General features: G+C 41.9%; 1 protein-coding gene across 1 annotated transcript in view; it reads left to right on the top strand.

Annotated features, from left to right (window-relative positions):
• FAT1 (FAT atypical cadherin 1) overlaps positions 1-17,408 on the top strand; it is a 133,063-nt gene extending 115,655 nt beyond the window's left edge. Inside the window, exons 19-28 of the mRNA XM_023737220.1 lie at positions 16-144; positions 2,499-2,656; positions 3,561-4,023; positions 5,733-5,886; positions 6,054-6,164; positions 8,075-8,706; positions 9,619-9,756; positions 12,235-12,294; positions 14,595-14,630; positions 16,147-17,408. Coding sequence (XP_023592988.1) covers positions 16-144; positions 2,499-2,656; positions 3,561-4,023; positions 5,733-5,886; positions 6,054-6,164; positions 8,075-8,706; positions 9,619-9,756; positions 12,235-12,294; positions 14,595-14,630; positions 16,147-16,775 — 2,510 coding nt within the window. The 3' untranslated portion in view covers positions 16,776-17,408. The remainder of the gene's footprint in view (positions 1-15; positions 145-2,498; positions 2,657-3,560; positions 4,024-5,732; positions 5,887-6,053; positions 6,165-8,074; positions 8,707-9,618; positions 9,757-12,234; positions 12,295-14,594; positions 14,631-16,146) is intronic.
• The last annotated feature ends 1,220 nt before the right edge of the window (positions 17,409-18,628 follow it).

Here is an 18,628-nt window from a genome sequence, read left to right as displayed (position 1 = left end):
TTTCTTTAAACCAAGAGGGGAAATGCCCAGTTGTCCACCATGGATGTGAAGACAGTCCGTGCCCGGAGGGATCTGAATGTGTCTCTGATCCCAGCGAGAAGTACACCTGTGTGTGTCCTGGTGGCAGGTTTGCTCAGTGCCCAGGTGAGAGTGCAGTTAGGGAGCGTACTTTTATTTTAAGAAATTGCCTTCAGGATTTCTCCCCCCACCCCCATCGTTCTGGCTGTGTGTGTGGTGAACACAGTGTGTAGCAAAACATTGCCATTTCAGCGTTCTTCAAGTGTGCAGTTCACTAACAATAATTATATCCATCGTGTTGTTCAACAAACCATTATCTGTTTCCAAATTTTTCCATCACCCTTAACAGAAGTTCAGTGTCGCCTAAGCAGTGAATTCTATTTTCACCTCCTCTCACCCGTTCCTGGTAACCACTTTTGGTAATAAACTTTGATCTTTATAACCAAAAAAAACCCAAACCCATTGTCATCGAGTCGATTCCAACTCACAGCGACCCTATAGGACAGAGTAGAACTGCCCCATAGGGTTTCCAAGGAGCAGCTGGTGGATTCGAACTGCCAGCCTTTCGGTTTGCAGCCGAGCTCTTCACCACTGCACCACCAGGGCTCATTGATCTCCGTACACTTGGCTGTTCTGGGTATTCCATGTAATTGGGATTGTACAATATTCGTGACCGACTTGTTTCACTAGCATAGTATTTTCAAGTCTCATCCATGTTGTAGGGTGCATCAGGACGTCCTTTCTCTTTGTGGCCGAGTACCAGTGTTCCATTGTATGTATGTACCACGCTTTGTTTATCCATTCATCTGTCGATGGGCACTGAGGCCGTTTCCACCTTTGAGCTATTACAGATAGTGCTGTCGTGAACATTGGTGTACAAGTCTCTGCATTCTTCAGTGTTCCTTACAACTTTCCTTTTTATTGACGTTTAAAACTATTATAAAGTGTGTATTATAACAAATAAAGCATAAACATGAATAAAAAATAACAGTAGTAGCTTTTCCATCCTCTTATATAAGGAGCCCTGTGCTGCAGCGTGAAGCACTCAGCTGCCAACCAGAAGGTTGAGGGTTCGAACCCACCAGCCTGTCCATGGGAGAAGGATGCAGCAGTGTTCCGTGAAAGATTTACAGCCCTGGAAACCCTACGGGGCGGTTCTACTCTGTCCTGCAGGGTCGCTGTGAGTCGGAATTCGACTTGCCGACAGTGGGTTTTCTGGTTTCTGATGGCATGCCCCTGAATTATTAGTTTGATCTCTATCTTTTATCAGTGCCCACGGAAACATACAGTCCTGTATTTAGAGGTTTATTTTCCCTTTTCTCTTTTTTTAAACTAAAATGTGAAATGTGATCATATCTCATCTAGGCCTCTACCCTCTTCTCCCTCTCACGCACCCCTTTCCCCCTCCCACTTAACAGTAAGTTACGGGCGTCGTTCTCAGACCCCGAATTCCTTCTGATAGTCGCACTGTGTTATCTGGTGAGACTGTACCATCGTTGAGGCGGCGTTTACCGTCCAGATAGAGATTTCAGTTGTTGCTTTGTTTCTAAAAACTTCTGATCATGTCTGTGCGATAAATTCTAACATTAGCATTTACTGTGTCAAAAATGAACTACATTTTAAATTTCGTTAGCATACTGTTAGGTTGGTTTCCCAAAAAGTTGTACGTGTTCCTGATCCTTCCATTCACATACAAAGGTGTCTGCTTCCCGCAGTCTCTTGCCAATATTGAAAGTTCCCGATTAAAAAACAAGAATTCCCTCGTCGAATGGCATAAAGTGATACCTGATTATTATTTTAACATGTGTCTCTCTGGCTGCTCGTGGAGTTAGCTTTTCATTTGTTCCATCGCCCGTCAGCACTGTCTCTTCTGTGATGGGCCTGTTGGCATTCTTTGCTCGTCTTGCTTGTTTGTCTTTGTCTTGTTACTCATATGTGGGGCTCTGTGTATATTAAGAATATTAACATTATTTGCATTATAGGTTCCACTGTGTATATTATTGATGTTTTGATTTGTTTAATAGTACCTTGTCATTTTGAAATCTAATTTTTATTTCATCAGTTCTGCATAATTTTACATAACAATATCCATCTTCGGAGATTGTTATTATTTTCTCCTTTTTTTCAGTAGGGGATTGTGTTCTGCTTTGCTGGAGAAGGTTCCCCAAATACTATCCTGTGCAAATATTTTTCTAAATCGTCTTGTAATGATTTTATATTGGATAGTTTTACATTCAAACTCTCCACTATCTTAGAATTTATTTCTCTGTGATTCATTTGTCTCATTTGTTCCCTTCCAGATGGAGAGCCAGTTACGTTATGCTATTAAGTAAATAGACATTTTTTCTATTGAATTGAATTTTGCAATGTTTTAATCTTCCATAGAAATTTGGATCAGTCTCAGGAGGGGAATCAGACTTTCGAAAATATGCTTTAACTTGGTTCTGATTTATTTTTTATTTCCTGCTTGTGATTTACAGGGAGTTCCTCTGTAACGTTTACTGGAAATAGTTTTGTGAAATACCGTTTAATGGAAAATGAGAACAAATTGGAGATGAAATTGTCAATGCGGCTCAGAACATACTCTGCTCACGCGGTTGTAATGTACGCTCGAGGAACAGACTATAGCATCCTGGAGGTGTGTATCCATGTGCTTTTGGGCATCAGATTGTGGAGAACTTTAAAAAGATAGATTTCACTTCATGTTCAGATGGTCTGTTTTTAAAAAAAATAAGCAAGCAAAATGGTTGAATTCCATATTTAAATAGTTTTTTGATTCCTGTACAAGCTTTGGAGCCCTGCTGGCACAGTGGTTAAGAGCTCGGCTGCTAATCACAAGGTCACCCACCAGCCGCTCCTTGGAAACCCTAGGGGACATTTCTGCTCTGCCCTACAGGGTGGCTATGAGCTGGAATCCCTTGACGACAACGGGTTTGGTTTTTCATATGAGCTTTAGGTGTTCTAGCACAGGAAGTTCTGAGCAGTAGCTTAGATTCATTTGTAGTTTTTACAGACATTTTTAGATTCCTGTGAGAGTGAACTTTCAAACTCTTGGCGGGCGATGTGACATCTTACTAATGTTATACATGGTTCCTAAGATGCTTTCAGTGGTAATTGCTTCGCCCACCTTTTTCTTTTTTCCAACATGTTTTGACTCTTGAGAATACTCGCTCTTTTTTTTTTTTTGGCAGTTAAGAGCTAATTAGTCCTTCCTGTGATGCTTTTTGGATGTGTAGTTTGCACTTGATCTTGATATCCCTAAAAGATGCACTTTTATTATTTTTGGAATGGACAGATGAGCATGTGCTGTGTAATACTTGAATGCGAGGCCTTATCCTTTCTACCTTTCTTCACCCAGCGTACGTCTCCTGTAGATATTTGATCAGAGATTGTGATGGAAGGTTCAGCCTGTGAGAAAAATGTGAACGCTGTTTTCTTATTTCTTTACCCAGCGTACGTCTCCTGTAGATTTTTGGTCAGAGATTGTGATGGAAGGTTCAGTCTTGTGCGAGTAATGTGAACGCTGACTGCTTTCTCCGTAGATTCACCACGGAAGACTCCAGTACAAGTTTGACTGTGGCAGCGGCCCTGGCATTGTCTCTGTTCAGAGCATCCAGGTCAATGACGGGCGGTGGCACGCGGTGTCCCTCGAAGTGAACGGAAACTACGCTCGGTTGGTTCTAGACCAGGTGCACACTGCGTCGGGCACGGCCCCAGGGACTCTGAAGACCCTCAACCTGGATAACCATGTGTTTTTCGGTGGCCACATCCGTCAGCAAGGCACGAGGCATGGAAGAAGCCCTCAAGTTGGTAATGGTTTCAGGGGTTGTATGGACTCCATTTATTTGAATGGGCAGGAGCTCCCTTTAAACAACAAACCGAGAAGCTATGCACACATTGAGGAGTCGGTGGATGTGTCTCCTGGGTGCTTATTAACAGCTACAGAAGACTGCTCCAGCAATCCTTGCCAGAATGGAGGCATTTGCAGCCCATCACCTACCGGAGGTAGGCTTCATAACATTAGCTTTAAGATGTCACACATGTACACAGTTAAGGGGAAGTTGCCCAAGCATTTGTTTTTTCTCTTCTTACCAAAAAAATACTGTTAGATATTGCTGTCCGTGTTAGAACTGAGTAGTCTGTATTTCGGGGCAAACGAGGCTGCACAGAACAGCGCCTCTGGCTGCTGAGCACCTGTGGTCTCACGCAACACTTAAGCAGAGCATATTTCTGTGTGTGTCTCATTCTGCATCAGTAACCATGGCAAACCACAGCTAACTCTGAGCTCCGCTTGGAACTCCTCAGGCACTGGTGTTGTGTGCCGTTGATTCTGACTCAGCGTGACCCTGTATGACAGAGCAGAGCTGCCGCATAGGGTTTCCTAGGCTGTAATCTTGACGAGAGCAGTTTTTTACCCCGTGGAGCAGCTGGTGAGTTCCAGCCACCAACCTTTCAGGTAGCAGCTGAGCACTTAACCACTGTGCCACCAGGACTCCTTCCATAGGCACTCGCCTAAAAGAATTTAGAGTCGGTACCACTCAGTTCTTGGCTGCTACCTGCTAGCTGATGGCTCAAGACAGACAGACTGCCTGAGTCTTGCTGGCAGTACGTAATGTATGATTTTCTGGAAGGTTTTGAGCCCCTAGCTCTCTCCAAGCCTAGTGCAGTGGGGTGTACCCTGTGGTTTCTTCTGCGTCCTAGATCCCTGTTGGGCCACTTGTCCGTGACAGAATAGAGTTGTGAAAATGACAGTTGGTGTGCCCTAATAAACAGCAAAAATGAAAATACCACCTCAGTTAAGTGGCATTTCAAAAGTATTTGGTTAATCCACTGTTTTCTTTGTAAAGTGTCTGTGCATTCTGTATTAGCTAAGCCTGGGCTAGGTTATCCCCCAGTAACACTCTGAAAATCTCAGTGATAGAACACAACCAAAGCTAGTCGTGCTCAGATTACCTAGGGCCTGGAAGCAGGTCAACCAGGAGGCTGTCTTCCTGGTGTCATTGGGGGATGAGGTTGAGAAAGGCATTGTCTTGAAACGTGCTGTGATGCTCAACACAGCTGGAGGGATGGCACGGGGCGAAGCACGTGCTGGCACTGAAAATCCCTGGTCCCGCTCATGGTGACCATCCTGAAAGGGGCAGGGAAATGCAGTCCTGCCATGTTCCCCGAAGGCAAATAGTTGGGACTCTGGGGGTGAATACCTCGAATGATCATCCCACTACCCGTCACAGCCTTAACAAAATAAGGTCTAACGTGCTGTGTGCTTGTTTGGCCAGATTTGATGATCACCGTTGTTAACCGGAAATGTGCGGTCTTCAGGAAGCATTCACGTTCAGTATCTCATTTCATCCTTAAATTGCCTCGTGAGCTGCAGATAGACTGAGGCTCAGTGGTTTAAGTAGGAGATGTTGTCTGTCTACAGAGTCACTCAAATAAAGGACTGTTCTTCGCCTGCTGGGGACATTTCATCCAGTAATCGTACATAAATTCTGGTTAACTGAAGCCAAATAGGATTTCTTTCTTCAGTTCAGTCAGCAGTGGAAGGCATGTTGGTACAGACGACTTTTTGCCCAGAGGAAATGGCAGTTTTCCCGGCTTTTCTACATCTTGGAGAACTAAATCTTTGCTTAAACTTAGAAGGGAAAACCAATGTAGTGAGACTGATATTGGAGTTGTTGAATGATACAACTTTCTGTTCCTTTTTGCTAATTTAGGTTACTCCTGCAAATGTAGTGCCTTATACACAGGGACGTATTGTGAGGTGAGCGTCAACCCCTGTTCCTCCAATCCTTGCCTCTACGGTGGTACGTGCCTGGTAGACAACAGAGACTTTGTCTGTCAATGCAGAGGATTGTATACCGGCCAGAGGTATGTGTGTTTTTCTTAGCTTTTATAATTAATTGTCTTTCAAAAGTTTTCAGACGTATAATTGTGCATACAGAAAGTCTCCGTCCATTTGTCAGTGGTTTCTGTTCTGCTGTATTTATTTGCAGTAGGAGCGTTAGGATTATGCGTATGTTTTCCTTGTTCTTCAGGTGCCAGCTGAGTCCGTATTGCAAAGATGAACCCTGTAAGAACGGTGGAACGTGCTTTGACAGTTTGGATGGTGCTGTTTGTCAGTGTGACTCAGGTTTTAGAGGAGAGAGGTAAATGGTTTCTTTCAAGATTTATTTGTGTGCTTTTCTGTAGTGTCCTATTGATTAGTAAATGCAAAGACTTTTTATTAATTTGGACTACATCGCTTCAGAATGTGATAATCCGCATATTGGCTCCTTGTATGATTTATCTTTTACTCTAAAATTTAAAAAAAGTATTGAGATGGTGAATATACTATTACATACTTGAAAACACCTATTTCTATACTTCAGAAATATTTGTAAACCAAGAATGTATGGGTTCTGCAGGCAGTAAATGTTTGTGGAACGAATGAGGTTCTCACCTCTCATTAAAGCAGACGCCTGAGGCGCTGTACCCATCTGTCCTTGAGGTGACGATACCGACCTTCTTCATCATGCGCTGTAACTACATTTGCACAGCGTCTGCAGACCTCTTTTCCCTCTCCCTTGCCTTTTGTAATTCTTGCCATCGTTCTGAGAGGTCATTATGGTTTTTCAGGTGAAGAAAATAAGGCATAGAGGTGCCCGCTGAAAACCTTGAGAGAGTTTTGTTCCAGATTTCATTGCCCTGTGCTTTTCACCAGTTCAGTTAAAAAAAAAGTCACACAAGGCACGTTATTTGCAAATACCTGGTGCTGTACCTTTAGATAAGGCTCCACTGTCACACCCACTTCCCTCCTATCCATGTGGTTAGATCCTAAAGACCAGGTCATTATGGGAAATACTCGAGATCTCCTGCCCCAGCCTCCCTGGTGTGTGTATGGGGCCTGGTGAATAAACACATTTCATCAAAGGCAGGTGAGTCTGCACAGGTGCAAACATGCCCTTGTTTGGAAAGGCAGAAGGGACGTGCATGGGGACTAGTCTGCCAAGGAGGAGGAGCTGTGGAAGGTTTTTAAACAGGGAACCACGTGTTAAAATGGAAAACATTATAGTTCCCTTTCCCATGAGTTTTATGACCCTGTCGTATTCCCAGACTTGAACATTTTGTTAGAAAGTTAATCGTCCGTTAGAACAGTTTGCGGTGTGCTGTTTTGTCAAGGTGCCATTCCAAATTTTGGAATCATGACTTGGTTTTCAGACTAGAAGCAGGATGCTGTTTTAACCTGACAGTTTGAGTTAGTCTCGTCAATCCTAGAAAAATGGCAGTTAAACATGGGTGTGATAGAATGCTGGTCTCCCAGATACACATTCAGAGCCTAGAATCAGGTGGTCACTCACACCATAAAAGGTTTTTGTGTTGCAGTTGTTGTTGACAGTGGGTTTTCTGGCTTTCATTTTGTTTTTGGTGCATATCTTTTTAGGAGGGATTATTCTTTAGTCTCTAAGGATCCTAGGCCTGGTGTGTGCTGATTTCCATTGTAGTAGTAAATGAATAATTTCTTTTGTAAGGTCAGCACAGAGCTGGTTCCTGTGAGGCAGAGGTTAAAGGTGTCCCAAATGTCCAACTTTTGCAAGCTTCTGTACCACTCCATCATCTCTAAAATCAACTACTCCTTCTCCCCTCAGCATTCTCCCTCCCGTCTTTGGGTTCCCTTATTTGCTGCAATGTCTCACAGAACTCACGAACCGTATAAAGGAAATGGCTCGCGCGGTTGTCGAGGCTGGCAAGTCCCAAATCTGTGGGTCAGGTGTAGGCTTCTCCCTGGCCCTCAGTCTTTGCCCAAAGGCCCTCAGCTTTCTTGCTGCAGGGGCCCAGAAGCCCACTGCTCTGTCTCCTGTGGGTTCCTCCTGCTGGTCTGTCCTTTCTTGGTGGCGGGGGGCTCTTCTCTCTGCTTGGACTGGCTCTCTTTGATTGTGGTGGGCCACAATTATCTTATTTGCCCAGCCCCGCCCAGTCACCGGGTTGGGAGTTACAAGACCACGGTGAGAAGGGCCACACTGAGAAATTCATCACACCGCAGGTGGTGTCCTCACTCTCTCGGCTCTCTTCCTGGCAGGTGTCAGAGTGACGTTGACGAGTGTGCAGGCAGCCCGTGCCGTAACGGCGCCCTGTGTGAGAACACGCATGGTTCCTACCACTGCAACTGCAGCCAGGAGTACAGGGGCAGGCACTGTGAGGACGCTGTGCCCAACCAGTACGTGTCCACTCCCTGGAATATCGGGTTGGCTGAAGGAATAGGAGTCATTGTTTTCATAACAGTGATATTTTTACTGGTGGTGGCATTTGTTCTCTGCCGCAAAATGATTAGTCGGAAGAAGAAACGCCAGGCTGAACCTGAAGACAAACATCTGGGGCCCACCGCCGCCTTCTTGCAAAGACCCTATTTTGATTCAAAGCTAAATAAGAACATTTACTCAGACATACCACCCCAGGTCCCTGTCCGTCCTATTTCCTATACTCCAAGCATTCCAAGTGATTCTAGGAACAATCTTGACCGGAATTCCTTTGAAGGATCAGCCATTCCAGAGCATCCTGAGTTCAGCACTTTTAACCCTGAGGCCGTGCACGGACACCGAAAAGCAGTGGCCGTCTGCAGCGTGGCCCCAAACCTGCCTCCCCCGCCTCCTTCAAACTCTCCTTCCGACAGTGACTCCATTCAGAAGCCTAACTGGGACTTTGACTATGATGGTAAGGATGACTTTTCTTCATCGAACCAAAACGTCTCGGGGATAAACGGTGAAACTTCAAGTTCTCTGAGAGCTGTGTTGGTTCAAGTCCAAATAGAGAGTGTTTGTTAGAGAGCCCTTGGGGGGTGACAGCAGTTGGCGTGCTCGGCTGCTAACTGAAAGTGGTTTACGTCCACCCAGAGGCGCCTCGGAAGAAAGGCCTGGCAGTCTACTTCTGAAAAATGAGCTGTTGAAAACCCTGTGGCGCACAGTTGTGCTGTGACACATGGGGTCGCCATTAGTCGGAGTCAACTTGATAGCAAGTGGTTCTGGCTGTTAGACATGTGCTCGAGATCTGAAAATTCTGGTAGATTTGAAAAACTTTTCCAGGTGCCTTGAGCCCTAGTCTGAGCATTTTGGCTATGACGTTGTTTTAATTAAGGAGTCAAATTTGTTCCTATTCCAGTTAGTACTACAGCTCCATGATCATTCCGTTTGTAATCGAACGGGCTCTGAGCTCTATGCTTATTTGGGCTTCTTACGAGAAGTTATTAAAAGCTTTGGGGGATATTTGCATGCTAGGATTTTTTTTTTAATATGGCCGGAGGAGAGGTGATATTTATATGATGATCTAAAGTATACTTAATGCTTTAGAAAAGCTATATATGGTGTTTTAAAACAAAATTTTTCATATCGAAATATCATCTAATGATGTCCGTAAGCATCATTTATCATCTGTGACTCTTCCAAGAATGTTTTCAGGTTTGTTTTTTTTTTAAAAGATGTTTTTATGTTTTCCTTTGATCATTATTTATTCTGTGAATCTCAGGTGGATACTCGTTAGCACTTGCTGTGTGTCAGGGTGCAGCAGTGAATAAAACAGGGTCCTCGCCCTCCTGGAGCTTACTGCTTGTCTGTCGTCTCTTCCTTTTAGCTAAAGTGGTGGATCTTGATCCCTGTCTTTCCAAGAAACCTCTGGAGGAAAAGCCTTCTCTTCCGTACAGTGCCCGGGAAAGCCTGTCTGAAGTACAGTCCCTCAGCTCCTTCCAGTCGGAGTCGTGTGACGATAACGGTGAGTAAGCAGAGTGAGTGAGATGCTGCGCGCGGCTTGCTTGCTCCTGAGAATGCTGCTCAGGGTAGGGGACGGACAACAGACGCGCCAGGCCCTCTGACGGAGACTCGAAGTGCTGATACTTCACGGGGGCCGCTGTAAACCAGACCGTGTACATACCTGCATGAGCATCTGTCAGGGATGTGTGTAAACTGTTCTTGATGAATAGACATTTGAACTGTAGCAATTTGTCAGTGATAGGGAAGAAGGTATGGTTAATTGAAAGGTAATTTCTGTCTGATGGACTTATTTTGTATTGACTACTATTTTTTCACAACAGTAAATGTTACAGAAGTTTTGTGGGTATTTTTTAAGCCCTTAACTCTGTCTTAAGCACCCCTACACATACGCACAGTGGAGGTCTGACGCGTTCCCCTTCAGCAGCACCATTGGTGTTACAGGGTCTCATTTGTCTCTCCCTGCGGCCTCAGCGCCCATTTGGATCCGAGGATACTGACTGGGAGCGCAGTTAAGAGATTGCTAAGTTTGATTCTGTTTCTCATACAGAAAGTTTGACAGTGGGGTCTTTGATGCCAGAGTTAAAAGCTATGTGTATCTGATTTCCCTCAGACAAATTGCGCTGATAACCAGCCAGCTTTGCCGTATTAGCCCATAGACCAGTAGAGAAAATTGGTCAGTATTCAGTAACCCAGTAAAGTGAGTTTTAAGTGGAAAATTTTGAATCTCAGAATTAATAAGCTTAGTTTTGTTTCTTTTTTCTTTTTTTGGGCACTAAAATATAATGTGTTTAAACATTTCAAATATTGTTTATTGGTGGGAAGAAATAATCCACTCATAATTGTTTTCTCTAACGCAGAGTAGTGTGGCCCATGGCAGCGTCCTTTTCTGAGCTAAAAGAGCCATACGTACGTGCCATGCATTTCTCATTTCAAGCATGTGATGTGTGATGCCAGAGTACCTGTGTTTATTGTTTATTGATGCAGTTGAGGAACATAGCTTTGCTTGTGAAGCCAACAACAAGAAAACAACATCAAAATAATCATCCCCAGTTCATGTAATACCTTACAGTGTGGCCTCGGATGCACTTCATAAATGGGGTTTAGAATCTTGTCTGTATTACCTTTTGTTTTTAGTTCTTTTCATTGAAACGTCATTCTCAATATCCCCAAACACTTTTAACAAGTTACGATCAAATTATGAAAAGTAATTGCCAGATAAGACAATGTGAGGAAAAAAAAAAAGTGTATCAAGGAGTAGTTTGTATTTTAATTATTTTTAGAATTTTAATCATTATAAAATTAAAGTCTGTATTATGAGTCTGTGCTTACACTGTATTAGTTTTCTAAGGCTGCTGTGATAAATTACTACAGACTTAGTGTCTTAAAACAACATAAATTTATTATCTTACAGCTCTGTGGGTTAGAATTCCAAAATGGGTCTCACTGGCTAAACCAAGGTGTCAGTAGGGCTGTGTTTTTTCTGGAGGCTCTAGGGGAGAATCTGTTTCCTTGCCTTTTCCAGCTTCTAGAGGCCGCCTACATTCCTTGGCTTGTGACCCCCTCCTCCATCTTTCAAAGACAACAGTGTTTCTTCTCTGACCCTTCTTCCGTAGTCACATCTCCCTCTGACTATTTACGGTCCCATGTAATTAGCCTCGGGCCCACCTGGATAATTTAGGCTAATTTCCCCATCTCCAGATCGTTAGCTTCACTCACATCAGCAAACTCCCCTTTGCCCTGTAAGGTAACATCACAGGGGATGAGGACATGGGTATCTTTGGGGGCCATTCTCCTGTCCCCCACATACAAACATATTTGTCTTGGCACGTAGATGCTCTAAAACAATCTGGTATACAAAAAGAGAAAGGGAACTTACCCAGGACACAGCAAGGCCGAGGGCCTTCACTTCTCTGCTGGTCTCCTGTCTCACTAGCTGTTAGTCCATCTGCAAACAGGCAAGAACTGTGGCGTGGAGGCATGTAGAGCGGGGGTAAAACCATGTTTGTATTTATATTGCATATTTTACCTTACTGTGTAGCCTTTAAATTTTATTTTCTCTGGGGATGATGTCCAAGCTTATTAAATGAACTCAGAAAAGTGGCTTACCAAGAATTTTACCCCTTGAATGTGAAGTCTTTTGCCCATGAGATGTTCACATAGGAATTGTTTTCTCGTGACTCAAACCATAATCGTAATTCTGAAAAACTTCAGAAATTTTTTCCAAATTCCAGTAAAATGTGGTTACTTCATTCGTTGGATTAATGATCGCAAATAAAAAGCTTGGTTAGAGAAGTCTGAGAGGCGTAAGTAAGAGTGAAGGAGCACACGTGATTGTGTTACGTAGTTGCATTAAAGCTTGCACTTCACATTTTTAAATCATGCGGTAGAAATTGTATAATATGAAGAAACCCTGTTTAACGCACTGTTTTCTAACTAATGAAGATCTTCCTAATTTGCTCCTTTTGTACCTTTTTACAAGCTTCCGTAGTGACTGTAATACGCCTTGTCAACGCTGTAGTTGACACAGTGAACGAAGAAGGTACAGTCCGAAGTGCTTGTGATTTTGCTCATTTATAGCAAGTATGTCGTTGGAGCGTTGTGCTTCTGCCTGTTGTCATGTTGACAGCTTGCGGTTCGGAGGTGTTTGCGCCCTGTTATTTCGTGCAGTTGTGTCTATTCATACTGCAGGTACCTTGCAAAAATATTTCTGTATAGGTTATTTCTTGTTGCTTTTTGCATTTCATAGTGATCTGCACAGATATTAGAAATAACCCCAGGATTTTGATAATTGTCTTTACATGGTACGATACTAAGAAGTTTAGAAGTAATTCTAATTGCCCCCAAAAATTTCTTAATATAAAATAACTCTTTTTATAAGGAGAGGAGTAAGCCTAACATAAAGCTTTCGTAATTAGCTAGAACTGACTCTTCACTTTTGGGTTTTCTGTGGGTATGATCAAGAATGTGGTAGAAGGTACAGGTTGATCTTTGGTTTAGTGAAAGTCATTTAATGTGAAGCTTTGTCTACCTGTTCCAAATTAGAAGGACAGTGACCACTTCCCTCAAATCATTTTAAATTGAATGAATCCTTTATTAGCACACTGAAACTAGAGCGGTCACGTGTGAAATGGTTTCAAGCCGTAGCGTAAACAGGTCGCGTGGAGGCTGGAAGAAGCCTGGTTGCTGGGCCCCAGCACCAGCATTTCTGATTCAGCAGGCCTGGCTTGGGGCCTGAGAATTTGCATTTCTTACAAATTCTTGGTAGATTCTGATGTTAGTGGTCCAGGATGACACTTGAAGATTTCAGTGTTATTAATGACTAAGGAGCCTTACGCTTACTTCCCTAAGAAGTAGTCCCCAGTTTGTACTTGGTGATTCAGAAAGTAATCCATATTTTGTTTAGTGAGTTTTAATTTTAATGTGATGACATTCCAACATTTTAAATATTGTTGGGGTTTAAAGAAGCAGAAATTAAACAGTTCCTCTGTTACCATCATCTTCATGGAAAAAAATAATTTTTGGCATATCTAAGAAGTGTAGATTGAACTTAAAGTTGAAAGCTACCTGAAATTTTAAGGATTATTGAGTGCCTGTTAGGAACAAAGGTTGTCAACCCTCTTTTTTTTAAAGGAATTACACAGTTGTTATTTATTTATTTATTTTTAGTCGACTTTTAAAAAATCCTTTAGCTACATGTTGGCTCAATACTTTATTGGCTTATTCATTTTTCAGAGCAACCACAGTCTTTACCAGTTTTTGATTTAAATTCCTAGAAGAAAACCAACAATCGAATCTTATTTCTTCTGAATTATTTTATGTATATGGGTTTCCAAGAACATTGTTTTACACATAGAGTACATAGAAGGCATTAGCTTGCTTAAGAAGTCACGAATGTGACCGTACTTCTACAATATTAAGAATTACTGATGGTAGCTAACAGTTCTAACTGGTCACAAGTGCTTGACCTGCCTTATCTTACTTACTTCTCATATTATCTCTATGGGGATTTTCTTCCCCATTTCGGAGATAAGAACCGGAAACTTACCCAGCTAGCAGCCCATTCAGGGACCCAGGACCCTGATGGGCAGAGTGGGGCTGTACATCCACTTCCTCTGACTTCCTGCTAGAGATCTGTGTATAAAACAAGGGCCCTGGATGAGCAGGAGTGATTACAGATTTGGGGGAAACATAAGCGTTTGTAGCCAATGTTCTCTCCAGAGAAAGGTTAAAAACATCAATGTGGGAGATCATATTCAAAATGGACAAGGTTTGGACTTCCTGCTTTTAGTTACAAGTATCTAAAGGTTTGTTCATGAATTTCTCTGAATTTAATATACATTTAAAGGGTGTAATGTATTTTCAAGTGTGAGTACATTATGTGCAGCCTTAGATATAGTTTGTCGTGTAAGTAACCTGATTTTATGATGTTTCTCAGTAACATGAATATGTAATTCATAGTCCTGCATTTTCTTTGCATCTGTAGGTTTTGTTTTAATTATTCCTAACAAAGTTCTATATTTTCAGCCTTAGATTGCCAGAAACAAGGAAAAGAAAGTAAAACAGTATTTGAGTTTCCTGGCAAAGTCTCTAGTTCATCATCATCATCATCGTCATCATCATCTTTTTCCTCCACCCCCATACCCCATTTCATTTGTGCTGCGTGAATTTCTCAGCTATTTGAAAGTGTTGTAGATAATGACTTAAAGGCATGGTATGTGGCTGACGGGGCCTTTATGAATAGTTTACAGTGTTTTATGCAATTATCTTTTTTGCCTTCTTTAGCCGTTGATCTGTTTTAATTATAAATGTTTTCTTTTCTTTCTACTCTGCCACCCAAAGAGTCTTTGGCTGCTCCTGACCTCAGCAAATCACGAGGTGACTGATGCATGCCAGTTCATTATTTATGTTCACTAAAAGCTGGTAAAGGTTGACCTTAACGCTGCCTTGCTTCACTTGTTTGCGCCTTGTGTGCAGCGTTGACCGAGTACGTGATGGTTTGTGCGTTTTGAGCACATGATGCCTAACCTTTCCCCTCTGTCAAAGGATTTGAAAACTCCTAAGTAAAAAAAAAAAAAAAATCTACCCCAAATTGGGAGGTTTTTTTTTTTTCAAATAGATAATTTTATATAGTTTAAAATGATCCTTAGTGTTTCAAAAAGTAACAAAGTTTGACTGTTTTTGTCTATTAGAAATTTTCATGTTTTTCAAGGATTGTTTGATTGTATTTTGCTTGATTTGGAGGCATGCTTTGATGTTGTTATTGTTAGGTGCCGTCGAGTCAGTTCCGACTCATAGCGACCCTGTGTACAAAGGAACGAAACACTGTCTGGTCCTGCGCCATCACAGTTGTTGCTATGTTTCAGCCCATTGTTACAACCAATGTCAGTCCATCTCATCGAGGGTCTTCCTCTTTTTTGCTGATCCTCTGCTTTACCAAGCATGATGTCCTTCTGCAAGGACTGGTCCCTCCTGATAATATGTCCAAAGTACATGAGAAAAAGTCTCGCCTTCCTCACTTCTAAGGAGCATTTTGGCTGTATTTCTTCTAAGACAGATTTGTTCGTTCTTTTGGAGGTCATGGTATATTCAGTATTCTTTGCCAACGCCGTACTTCAGAGTTATCCATTCTTCTTTGGCTTTCCTTATTCATTGTCTGGCTTTTGCATGCATATGAGGCGATTGAAAATACCATGGCTTGGGTCAAAGTGACATCTTTGCTTTTTAACCCTTTAAAAATTGTTTGCGTTTGGCTTGATTTGGAGGCATGCTTTGATACATACCTATATTAAGATAATTTACTTAGGGCTAGTAAAAAATAGTACAATATTTAGTATTAAACTTATTACATTATCAAAAAGGATATTTATTTTCTAAATTTTAGCATCTTAAAGATTATAATTTTTCAAAGTTGCATTGATTAGACTTTTTTTAGCATAGATTATATAACGGTGGATATTTTACTAAATAGCAGCTTCTCCTTTCTGAAAGAATAAAATTTCTTTACTAATGTCCTAAGACTGAACCAGAACTTCATAGAGAGAAATCACAGAAGGAGAGTTGAAAGGATGATTGGAGTCATCTGTAGAAAAGTGGGTATAAATTAGATGCAAACGCATTGCCTCTGTTAAAATTCTTATTCCCAGGAATGTTAGGTACATACATAAAACTCCAGGTCTGTATTTTCGAAATAGAGTCTAGTTCATTGAGGTCCTCAGGATAGCGTACAAGTGGGGGGGTGTCTTCAAAGTGAAGACAGGAGGTTTCCCAAGCGATTAACCTGGAATGTGTGAATGCAGCTGCACATTTAGTTTCCTGATGCGCTGAACTGTTTTCCGTTGCACTGATGCTTGGGAGAAAACTCACTGAAATCTGTTGTCTTCTCTTCACCAAGGGTATCACTGGGATACATCGGACTGGATGCCGAGTGTTCCCTTGCCAGACATACAGGAGTTTCCCAATTACGAGGTCATTGATGAACAGACACCCCTGTACTCAGCAGACCCCAATGCAATTGATACGGACTATTACCCTGGAGGTTACGACATTGAGAGCGGCTTCCCGCCACCACCAGACGACTTTCCGGTGCCTGATGAACTACCACCATTACCTCCAGAGTTCAGCGATCAGTTTGAATCCATACACCCTCCTAGAGACGTGCCTCCCACAGGTAGTTTGGGTTCTTCCACACGGAACTGGCAGAGGTTCCACTTGAATCAGTATCTGCCCAGTTTCTATCCCGTCGATATGTCCGAACCTCCAAAACCAGGCACTAGTGAGAACAGTACTTGTAGAGAACCCTGTACCCCTTACGCTCCAGGGTATCAAAGAAACTTTGATGCCCCCGCCGTAGAAAACATGCCTATGTCTGTGTACGCCGCCACGGCTTCCTGCTCCGACGTGTCTGCGTGCTGTGAAGTGGAGTCTGAGGTCATGCTGAGTGACTATGAGAGCGGAGACGACCGTCACTTGGAAGAGGTGGCGATTCCCGCCCTCGACCCGCAGCAGCACACTCAAGTCTGACGCTTACACTCCCCCGAAGTGCCTGGACTCTGATGAACCTGGAGATTGTAGACACAACTTCTGCATTGTTCTTCGTGAGCCGTGAAGGGCATGGCTACGCTGAATCACGCGCCTCTTGACTTGTTAGCCATCTGCAGTCCTGACCCCCTGTAATCGGATGAGATGTACGTTGGCTGTGCCATTTCCGAACGTCTTTTTTTGTATTTCCATTTGTCTGTTAAAATAATGAAGCGGAAGTCAGTCCTACCGTCTGTTAGCCTGACTCTTATGTATTTATGTAGATTTGATTATTTTAATTTTTCTTTTTTGTAAATTTTATGTACAGATTTGATTTTCCGTAGTTAAAACTGGGTTTTCAAGGTATTTTGTGCATTTGTTTTCAACTGAATTTTGGTGGTGTTAGTGACATTACCTAGCACCCTGATTTTTTAATATAACCAGGGTTTCATTGTATGTTGTTTTCCACTGAGATATGACATTTCGTTAATGCATTTCAGTGTAGTCTTTTCGTTTCTAGATGTACATAGGACGGGGAAGATCTGATACATGGACATGTCTTAAAATAAGTTACTGTATTTTAGAATTATACACATTTTTCATTATTGGAAAGTGTAATGGAGACTTTCTGCATACCTGCTTAGAACCCAAACACCATGACACCGTTTTTATAGTGTCTGTATATTTGTGATGCAATGGTCTTGTAAAGGTTTTTACTGAAAACTACCATTAGCCAGTCTTTCTTACTGACAATAAATTATTAATAAAATACTTTAGCCTTGCTGCCTGTTTTTCTTTGCATTTTTACTCCTGTGCAGGATTTAGTTGCCAAATTTATATGAAGGGTGGATGAATGGAAAGACAAATATAGATACATTATATGCTTTTAGTGGCTTAAATGTACAATCTCTTTCCGTTTGCCAAAGCCAGGCTGTACTTACAGATGTAGCCGCTAGGTGGCAGTATATGGTTACCTGCTACTGTTCAGAACCATAGGTAGAAAGGTAAATAGCTTAGCTGTCGCTTATATAATATGTATTTTCTAACTAAAACTTCAAGAAAATTTTACTTATACTTTTTTTTTATTTTATTAGTACTTATTGGCCATAATTTAGATGCTTCTATGTTTTCACCTTTGTCAGTAATTTATGTAAAAAACATTGTCATTATGAAGCATTTTATCTTTCTGTTGTCAAAGAACGCATCATATTTCTATGTGACTTAATGTGAAATCCAGTAGCTCTTGTGTATCTATACAGTCAAAATCCATCCATTCAACACGTTATTTATTGAGTACCTACTATGTGCCAATCATTGTGATATGGACTACCAAGAATCAAGCTTGTTAGACCTTTGGAAAGACACTTTTCCCTTTGAGTAAATGCCTTTATTTTTATCAAAGGATATGTATAGAGCCCTGATGGCTCAGTGGTTAAGAGCTCGGCTGCTAACCAAAAGGCCAGCAGTTTGAATCCACAACCGCTCCTTGGAAACCCTGTGGGGCAGTTCTACTCTGTCCTATAAGGTTATCAACTGATACGTATACGTAGTTTAAAACACAAATAGAGCTTAAATAAATATAACAAAAAACGGTAACCCCCTACCCGCTGACGACTTACAACTCTTGAAGCTGTTTCTTTCATTTTTCCTTTCCTATTTTAAATGGTATCTTGTCATTTCTTGTCACGAGCTTTACAACTGTTTGATGTTGGAGGAAGGTCATATCACTGACTAGTAACCTCTATTATACTTGTTATCCCCCCATTTTTTACAGCATAAGTTTTGGTTTCAGCTCTGTGGTGTTTTCATTATTTTGATGATGCAGAGGTTCACCGCTGAGCTAAGTAGTACATGAG

Source organism: Trichechus manatus, unplaced genomic scaffold, assembly GCF_000243295.1.
Source record: "Trichechus manatus latirostris isolate Lorelei unplaced genomic scaffold, TriManLat1.0 scaffold00099, whole genome shotgun sequence".
Taxonomy (NCBI): domain Eukaryota; kingdom Metazoa; phylum Chordata; class Mammalia; order Sirenia; family Trichechidae; genus Trichechus; species Trichechus manatus.
The sequence above is the reverse complement of the archived record's forward strand: the minus strand, read 5'-3'. Positions and strand labels throughout refer to the sequence as shown.